This window comes from Falco peregrinus, chromosome 7, assembly GCF_023634155.1.
Source record: "Falco peregrinus isolate bFalPer1 chromosome 7, bFalPer1.pri, whole genome shotgun sequence".
Classification (NCBI taxonomy): Eukaryota; Metazoa; Chordata; class Aves; order Falconiformes; family Falconidae; genus Falco; species Falco peregrinus.
In genome coordinates, this window is record NC_073727.1 from 13,890,295 (window position 1) to 13,900,238 (window position 9,944).

At 42.0% G+C, this 9,944-nt stretch overlaps 1 protein-coding gene across 1 annotated transcript in view; it reads right to left on the reverse strand.

Moving 5' to 3' along the window:
- OPN5 (opsin 5) overlaps positions 1 to 4,057 on the reverse strand; it is a 38,509-nt gene extending 34,452 nt beyond the window's left edge. The window contains exons 1-2 of the mRNA XM_005239189.3: positions 3,629 to 4,057; positions 1,900 to 2,008 (exon numbers count right to left, since the gene is read on the reverse strand). Of these exons, the coding sequence (XP_005239246.2) occupies positions 1,900 to 2,008; positions 3,629 to 3,655 (136 nt within the window). The 5' untranslated portion in view covers positions 3,656 to 4,057. The remainder of the gene's footprint in view (positions 1 to 1,899; positions 2,009 to 3,628) is intronic.
- Between the last annotated feature and the right edge of the window lie 5,887 nt (positions 4,058 to 9,944).

Genomic DNA, 9,944 nt, shown 5'->3' on the forward strand with positions numbered 1-9,944 from the left:
AGTATCCAAAGGGCATGTAACAACCTCCACAAGCCTGAAGTCATCTGAATTTTACAATTTATTTGTGGGTTTGTTTTCCTATAGCTCAACAAAACAACAAATAATTCTCTCTGTGGTGTAATGCCTGCTAATATCCCTGACAGAAGCCAGATAAATGTGTGTGTCCAGGAGCAGAATCTGAAGGTGCTGGCGCATGCAAATCATGGAAAATTTCCTTCTTCTGAAAATAGCAGTATATTTGAGCAAGATGGGGAGAGAAGCAGCCTTTACAACAGTCACCTGTGATTAGGAAGATAAATCTTTTAACTGTTCACTCTGGCTGCTAATAAACCCCCCTGCACGTGGTTTCCAAGAGGGCAGAACCACGATGTTCAGTGATGATTTTGGAAGATTGGGTGGTATTTTGAGGAGAACCAGCTGAGTGGTGACTGGGGCTTTGCACCCTGCAGAAGGCAGGCGCTGAGAAAAGAAATCGTGGCATACAATTGTTACAACCCTTATGACTGAAAAACAGGCTGGTGAGGACATGAAGCAAACACCCATTTTATTTCATAGCAGGATAAATGCTAATTATGTTGGTACAGATGACTGTCCAGTCTATCCTTAACAATCGCCTCCCTAGGCAATTTTTTCCTGAGGTTAATTAAAATTCTGAAGGAAAGAAACTTGAGACCACTCACTTCTTAAACAACTCACATTGTTAGATCAGAGACTCATTTCCCCCAAAATCCTTAATATCTGATATAGGTAGATCCTTTTGAAGAGGAATAATATTAGGGATTAATTTCAGTATTTTAGGAGTGTAATTAGTGTAGATTCAATAATCTGTTGAATTCAGCCTTTATAAAAGACTTGTTAATGCAAAATGGATTATGAGCAGGATTGTGCACAGGGAAGACAATTCAAATGCCTTGAACAGGTAACACACATATGGAGAAGTCCACTTACATGTCAACTAGTGCCATTGCTTTGGCAAGAATTGGGCATCAGCAGTGCTTTTTAGGGTCTCAAAAAAACTTGAAAGTCACCATGGTATTATAGCACAAAATATAAATGAATTTCAAGAGATGTAGGAGAAGAAAGGCAAGAGGAAAACAGTAAGTGAAATTCAGAAGAACTTGAATTCAAACTCAAGCATTATTTATGGACAGAAGCACTGAGAGAAACTCCATTTGGGAACAAAAATTAAAATGAAGAGCCATGTATGTATTTGATAGACAATAATACAGATTTCCTTCTGTTTGGGTTTTCGTTCATAAAATCAACCTAACTGCAAAGCATCATACACAGCAACATCACAACAACACACCGTGCAGCACCTTGCACCTGAGCCAGTTCCCACAGCAGAGGGCATTTCCAGCACCCTCACCAAGGGGCATGGGAAGGCAGCACCCAAAATGCATTCACAGCTTGCCCAAGACAAACACATTGTACCAGGGACCTTGTTTAGATTAAAAAAATTCGTCTGCAGATTCAAGCCCTCATGGAATAGTTCCTCAACTTCAAGAGCCAAAAAGATCTGTGTTCCCTTCGTATCCCCAGGGAGCCCTCCGGCACATCAGCATTTCCTTGCATCCATGTCTGAGTTCCCCCTGCTTATGAATTTCAGGGCACACACCACTGCTCTTGGCTGGGGCAGACAGGACGATGTTTTCTTGCACTGGTTTTAATGGGGGTCCTGGTGGCGAACATACCTTCAGCTGTGTGAATCTGCTACAGTGGAGTAACGCTGACTTAAACATGCTGGGTATCTGGCTCTGCCCTTCTCCTAATCTTGCAGAGGGAATTTGGGTGTCTCTATAAACCTGAGCCAAAACCAACCAAAAGAAAATAAAGCAAACATTTCACAGGGTCTGAAGAGGCCGCAAAGGTTTTATTGACTACTTCTGTGGTACCTACAGTGCACCAGCAACAAACCAGGTTTCACACTCCTGCTTTCCTGAGGTTGACTTGTCAAAAAAAGCATGTGCCGCTCAAACACAGGAGCTACGCAATCAGCAGAGACTGCCTAGAAGAAAAGGAAAAGTGGACACAGTCAAGGCATGGTTTAGAGAGGACAAAAATGGGGCTAAGTTACCTAGCAAGTACAATTTTAACCAAGAAAACGGTACCCCGACAGTAGCACCGCAGGAGAGCAATCATCAAGAAAAAGCTATACAGACAAGATCAGCTAAAGAAGAACAGAAAGGCAATGCCACCTCACGAGATACAGGACCTGCAATATTGGTTTAGGCTCCTGGAAGACTTTTAGGTGGAGGTTTCCTATTGCAGAGAAATTCTATTCCTCCACTTTGACATCACTAGCTGCTTGTCCATTAAACAAGCATCCTGGAGACACACAAAAAGCCTGATCCTGTCCCAAGGAGAAACAAGTGGCTTCCTGGCAGACCAGCATAGAAAATCTCATCTGATCCTTTCTCATGTAAAACAATAAGGCCTGAGAAAATACGTGCATAACTATTTTCTAGCTCATAAACTTAATTAGAGCGGCTTAGTGATTTAGCGAGTCATAGGCTGGGAATGTAACTTGGAAATGCTGACTCCCTTTCCCTCCCTCTCTCTGCTGGATCTCTCTTCTCCTATTACAGGCTGAGTCCGATATTAAAATTGTCCTTTTTGTTGCCTGTTTACTACTGAAGCAAGTTCCTCACTGCAAACTTCGGTGCAGCCGGGCACAAGGTGCCTGCATCCAGCTCAGCAGCTCAACACCCTCCGGCTGCATGCAAACACTAGGATTTGCGATGCCCGACTCTCAGACGAGTACTTCAGTGCTAATTTGCAATTAAATGCAGTTTAGAGTTCTGCTAAATACAAAGAGCTGGTTTTTCTTTGGTGTACAGTGCTGTCACAACACTGTGCTGACTTACAACTCCAGGCAATTGCCTTCTCTCTACGAACAAGCAAAGCTGTGAGGAAGGGACATGGACACAGTTTCTGCAAATACTTTCTCTCTTGTTTTAAGGGAGTGTTTAGGGACACTGGTTTAAATATCATACTTTGCAATTAACCAAGAATCAGTATCAAATCAGTATTAATCAGATAGTATCAAATCAAATCAATATTTGCAGCTCCTTATATTGCCTGAAGACAAAATTATTCTTTTTTCCAAATTCATTCTGTAATAAAGGTAATGCCAGATTTGTACAGACCTCCAAAAAGACTAAAGGAAACACCAGTCCAAAACCCACAAGATTTATCAAAATCCTATTACAGTGCTCAGGCACGTTACATCATTAAATTATCTCTGGTTATATCACACATGCCTAGAGACTCTAATGCCATCAAGTGGGGTGGAGGAGAGAAAGAAATAAAGGACACTGTGCAAACACTAAATACCAAAACTTTCAGAATATTTTCCTGACTTTCTCAGATACATTTCAGAAGGCTACACCCTAAAATCTTTATTCCTATGATGAAACAATTTATTCCACAGGAAGGAGAATTCTATGTGAAACTAAGTATTAGTGAAGCTGCTATGAAGACGGACCTAAATTAAGAATACAGTGAAAATACATAGTGTAAGCACCCAGATGTGCATATATGCATGCAATTTTGCACCTGCATATTTAGCATGTACACACCTATACATGCAGCATCTTATAAGAACAGAAGGAGAAACAGGACGTACCTTATTCACAAACTCCGTATAAAGCATCCCCCTTAGAGCTCCACAGCTGCTTTTATTTCAGTGTCCAGACTGGACTGATCTATAAAAGCGTAAATCCATAGTGTTCTTGGTGTTTCAAGTTTTAGAATTCAAGAGGGAGAGGGGAAAATCATGCTGTTCCTCAGTAAAAGGCGATCTTTCTCCTTCCCCCCCTTCCTGACTTAGGCTCCCAGCCCCTGGATGCCGTGATGTTCCTCCCTCTCTCACTCTTCCCAGTGGTGCTGCTGTTGATCATCCACTTTACTCCACGAAAATCACTCTCTGGAGCATCCTGCCTTTACCTCCGTGCTGATCAGCTTTCCAAAGGACCAGTGCCACCTCGGAGAGAGACCCCGGGAGCGTACCACTGGCAGAGGAAGGGGCATAAGCCAGACCCATCCATATTCTGTCAAACCACATGTCACATGCTGCTGGATCCCTCCTGCCAGCACAGCTGTAATCCTGTTTATCGCCCGCACCACAAAACGGAGAATGCTTTTAAACTTGAAGGCTTACGTGTTTGTTTTCATTAAGTGATTCTTACTTTCTGGTAAGAGGAAAAATATCTACAGTCCTAAAAGGTGCTTTCACAGAGTTAACAGAAGTATTTTTGTTATTGTATATTAGTATTGTATGTCATTCATCTTCACCAGCACCCTCAGTCACTTATAAAACTGGGCTGGTTAGTAAGAAGACACGTGCATAAATCATCATCACTACCTTGAACTCAGTAAATTTTTACATTAACTGAAGACCTGATTTTCAATCCTCATTGCAATGGCATAAAGTCTAAAGCCTGGGGGGAAAAAAAAAAAGAAAAAAAAAAGTAAGTTACAGAGATGAAGTACAGGAATCTATCCCTGTTTTTTTCTCACTAAGGCAGATTTCTGAGTCTGTAAGCTCTGCCTCATGGAATCAGTTTGTTTTCATCAGCTGCCTGGTCAAGAAGCACTTTCCTGGGTAACACAGCAAAATGAATCCAATCCTAGATATGGGAAGGATATTCCAGGGAATATTTTTAGTTGCTTTGTAACCAGAGACTAACCCTGTCACATTTCTGCCAGGGGCTAGGAATTAAGAGGCTGCAGAAGTCACTGAAAAATTTTAATAACAACTTCACACATTTTAATACCAAAGATCAATACAGACCATGGTAGTTGTTTTGCTTCATTTAAAATAAGGTCATCATGAATTTCATCGGTGTCTTTCTGTGCTTGCCAAGAGGTGAAAGGATTGTATTCTACAAGTAAAAGAGAAAGGATTCTATCCTACAGTGATAAAAGAAGATAAGGGGAAGCAAATAACATCCACAAAAATGGAGATTCTTCTGAGTCAGGGCAGAATCTTACAGTAACGCTCGATATCACTCTCTGATGGTTACATAAAAAAGCAGCATGTTTTCTGCTTTCCAGGAGATAGCCAGGATTGGCAGTAGCCCAGTTTTCACTTACAGGCTGGCCCCAGTTTGTTCACTGAGACTCCAGAGAGTAACTTTCTAACCCCAAAATCCAGGCTACACCATCAAAAACCTTGTGTGGCAAGTGACTTCAGGAAATTTCACTACAGAATTAACATGAACACAGCGTTTTACACTCAATTGATTTGAAGCTGCTTTGCAGAAAAAGCTCATCGTTAATGTCATGTTTTATTTACAGGGTGAAGAGCCATGGCAGAGAAAGGTGAAAAGCACATGGTTTTCCAAATAGAAAATTCACTTTAGGTAAGGTTTTCAGTCTTCCAAACGGTCAGTGTGTGCCAAAACAGTTGTAGATGTCAGGAAAGCTGTTGGGAGGAGGCTCCAACCCCTCCAAAACCATTCATGTGCAAAACCTTGCAAGCCTCAAGAGGAGACCAAGGTAATGGCTGCTTTGGAGGTGGCAAGTCCCAAAGACAGAGGCTACACGGTGTCCCTCCTCTCCTCTCCTCCACTTTTTTCACATCAGCATGGAGCAAAGTGACAAGCACTTGGTGAAGGTTAAAGGGAGCAGCTTAACACAGGACTGTAAGGACTTGGAAAGGGCAAAGAAGAATGGGTGAAAAGGAGGCAAAGAGGAAAATGGCTGCAATTTGTAGCATCACCCAGAGCCTTTGGCACTAGGAGACAACAGAAGCATGGCTTTCCTACAAAGCAGTGGAGAACTTCCATGGAACTGGACTTCAGGGCTCCCACTAATACTTCTGGCCTAAAACATCATTTTTTAAAGAAAGATTTTGATATTTGCTATGGACTCAAACACCAGTAGTTGTAAAGTATAAACTGAAGTCCTTCTAGGGCATGTCACTTACCTCTAGGAAGGAGTTTTCTTTTCCTAGTTGCAGAAATCATGGCAAAAAACTCAGGGAAGGCAGCAGTGGAAGAAAACTGAGTTTATTTCTCAGTTTATTGTAGATGGTGTTGGTGATATGACATTGTCATTGTTACTAACAGACCACTGACCTTAAGTCCTCATCTTAGCCCCCACCTAAACTGGTCCTGCTTTCCTTTACTTTCTTGAGGAGCAAAGTAGCCAGGTGACTAAACTCTTAATAGAAAAGAAAAAGGAAAAAAAAGGTCAGATGGTTATTTTTTTAACCACAGTCCTTGTTTGGTAGTTTTCGTCTTGGACTTTTCATATTTAGTAAGGTTTAGTCATATCATATACGGCAAAAGTCCAGCAAAGAACCACATGTGAGTGAAAATCCTAGCACAGTATAGGATCGTAGATCACTGGGAAAGAAGCTCACTAACAAGCAACAGTATAAAAATATCCCCAAGCAAACCAGAAAACTGAAGAGTATCAGAAGAAGAAACTATTGCTACCAACAGAAATGCTGGCAGCCTGACATCTTGCCATGATAGCCCTTGGCCAGCACAGGTAAACACAAGGGTGGGAAAGTAGCTCAGAGAAGAGGGACAGCAAAGGACAATGTAGCTAGGAGATTGCTATTAACTGCATTAGTAATATCACATCTTTTATTTTATTTAAACAACTTGGGTTATTGATGCATGATGCCATTTAATTGGACTAGTAGCAGCTTCTACTTTATTTTAATCAGACTAGTAATCAATTATTTTATGTGTTTATAGGGTCCATAACAATATTTTTACTGTACCAGGCCAGGCTTAGGATGTGGTACCAATGCAAATGCTGTGAACTGTTTGATGAACTAGTTCAGGCTCAGTGAAGATGTAAGACTTAAGGAACATTGTGGAACACTTTTTCAGGAATCTTGGGGGGGAAAAAAACCATAGTTTGGAAAATGTTCCAGTGGCTGAAGAGAACCAAGAAGTTGCTAGTCTTCCCAAGCTTGGCGATGAATCCAGGTGGCATGTACCATCAGAAATAGAGAAATAAAAGCCAATACTGAATATGCTTACAAGAATACAAAACTGAATATTTGATTGAGGCCTTTTTTTAGGAAAGAAAGCATACAGAAAAAAATTTTTAGAACTACAGGGAGAAGAGGGGAATCTTTCAGCCTATCAGTTCATTCATAATTTTTTTTTTCTATTTTTAAAGCATCCTTTTAACAAATTATTGATTTAATACAAAAGAAAAAGAAGAAAAAAAAATCAAAATGGCATTATTTCAATTACTGGTACACCACAGCACTGTAATATATCTTTTCAACAAAAAACAATGAAGTTCCATGTTAACTGCATAACACTACACACTAATCTTGGTGCAACAGATAGAACACCAGTCCAAAGCAAAAGCGGTCATGTGCCAGCTGCAGGTTTTCTTAAATGTTCAGCACGTTCACTCACATGGTTATAAAAACAAATTGTGGCTTGACGCTTAATGTCACATTGATCAACAGAGATAAAGCTTAAATAACTCTCTGCTCTGCTTGTGCAATTTCAGCCTGGTAATGGCTTGAAAGTAGGGAATCTGAGTGCAAGAGCTTCATCCATCAGGATGTGTCCACCCAAATTACTCCTATGGCACTCATCCTCTCTCATGAACAAATAGATGCCAGGACTCATTAGAGGGCAAGGCTGTGCAAACCTCCACATCAGCATCATGACGTGCCAGAATGAATTAAAACAGTGCCAGTGCAAAGCTTAAGGCACAGAAGAGCTCAGTGGTGGTGGGTGCCATCCTCTCTTGGGGCCTCATCTTCCAGCTGTCAAAACACATTAACCGAGTCTTTGACTATGCTAAGTCCACCAGTGCCGTTTTGGATGATATGTCGTGCTCTAGTGCCCTTGCCATGAAGATCATCTTCACAGTGATTGATCCACTGAGAAAGATGCCTTGGAAAGTAAATGATGGTGATGCAAGTTCATCAGTCCACCAATATCAACATAAAAGTTCTTAAGAAATTAGAGATTTATGGGATGGAGGAGCCATAGCATTTGAAAACTGCACAACAGCTTAGTGGGTAGGGGATTCATATAGCTTGAGAAGACACAGTAAGAAGCTGAGAAGAGCATGCCGTTCTTTCACTGTGCAGTGTGGTGGGCTGACCTGGGCTGGATGCCAGGTGTCCATCAAAGCAGCTTCATCCTTCCCCTCCTCAGCTGGGCAGGGGAGAAAACAAAACAAAACAAAACAAAAGGCTTGTGGGGAGAGAGAAGGACAGGGAAAGATCATTCACCCATTACCATACCCTCTACCTCTCCCTTCTTCCTGGACACAACTTCACTCCCAATTTTCTCTACCTGCTCCCCCCAGGCAGTGCTGGGGGTCAGGGAGTGGGGGGGCTGTGGTCAGTCCCTCACACGGTCCCTGCTGCCACTGCCCCTCAGCGGGCAGCTCCTCACACCCTGCCCTGCCCCAGCACGGGGCCCTGCCGGGCTGCAGTTATTCACACACATTTCCCCCCCCTTGTTAAATCTGTTACCCAAGATGCTACCACCGTCCGATGAGCTTAGCCTTGGCCAATGGTGGGTCTGTCTTCAGGCCGGCTGCCATCGGCTCCATCGGACACGGGAAAGCCATCCCTGTGCCCCCCCCGCTACCAAAACCTTGCCACACAAACCCAATACATGCAGTTAGAAATTGAAGACACCTCTGGAAATTACCTGTCTCCAGAGAGCAGAATACTGCTGATATCAGAACTTCCCATGAAATCTTCTCTTGAAAAGGTGATGTGGGGAAGACCCTTTTTTCAATAAAGAGCTATAAAGTTATATCTAAGGAAGGAAGGAAGGAATGAGGTGACAGGTGACATTCAGAGATAGTGTCATTTTTTGAGGAAGAGAAGATCTGGATGACTAAATGAACAGAGAAATGGCAAACGAGTATGTTTTAGTTAACAAAGGTCCTAATCAAGAAAAACAGACCACGCTCACAAGGGATCAGAAAAAAGTGTTTGGAAGGAGTAGTGCATCCTTACTGCACTAAAACCCCACAGATCCTTTTCATTCGCAGATGTCAGATTGAAATAACAATATGCCACCGAACTCCCCTTCTTCGTTCATTTTGGATACCTGTCTTTCAAGTAGCCCCTGCGCCACACAATTCTTAGTTGAGTGTTCAAGTGGATAATCAATAGTATGGCTCAAGTTACAGTCCAATACAAGTAAACAAAAATAAAAACTTTATGTTTCAGCCACTAAGCCACTCTTCCTTACCCACCTGTCTGCACCTGTCCATTACAGTTCAGCTGTAAGTTTCTTGGGGCAGAAGTTTTTCTTCAAGACTTGACCACTTGTATCCCAAGACACAGCCTATTCTATCCTTTCTAAATAATAAATGCTCCGATTTTGAAGTTATGAATTAGTCATCTGCAAGTTCTTGAGAAGTTACAAGGCAAGTGGAAGGACGAAAACCCCAGCATGTATCATTCATCAAAACACTGCTCTCTCCCTCTACACATTGTAGGTAGCTGATTGCAAGGCCATTTCTTTTGGACAGATCGCTTGACTCGGGTAGGAAGGTAAAATATTTACCTTTCCTTGTGCTCCCTCAAGAAAACAACATATTCTTACCATGTAATCCTCAAGAGAAATAGAGTATTTTCTATGTGAAAAGAAATCCTTGTATGGATATATGAGTTTCTCCTACCTTGTGCAAAGTGGCTGTCTCCACTGCTCCACCAGCAACTGGACCTTCAAGGCTGCATGTTCTACTGTATCTAACTATGGAAAACTCCTCAGGCCCCCTCTCTTCTCTTGTTTTCTGCCTATCTTTGTCCTCATCCTGTTACAGATAACTCTCTTCAACCATTTCTCTTGCTCTGAGCCCTTCCTGATTTCTTGACTCCAAATCCCTTTCTTCTTTGCACCTACAACATCTCAGACATATTGTCCCAAAATCTCTCAGCCACTTTGAGATGCCATCCACATTAAGCTCCTACCAGTTACTGCAGA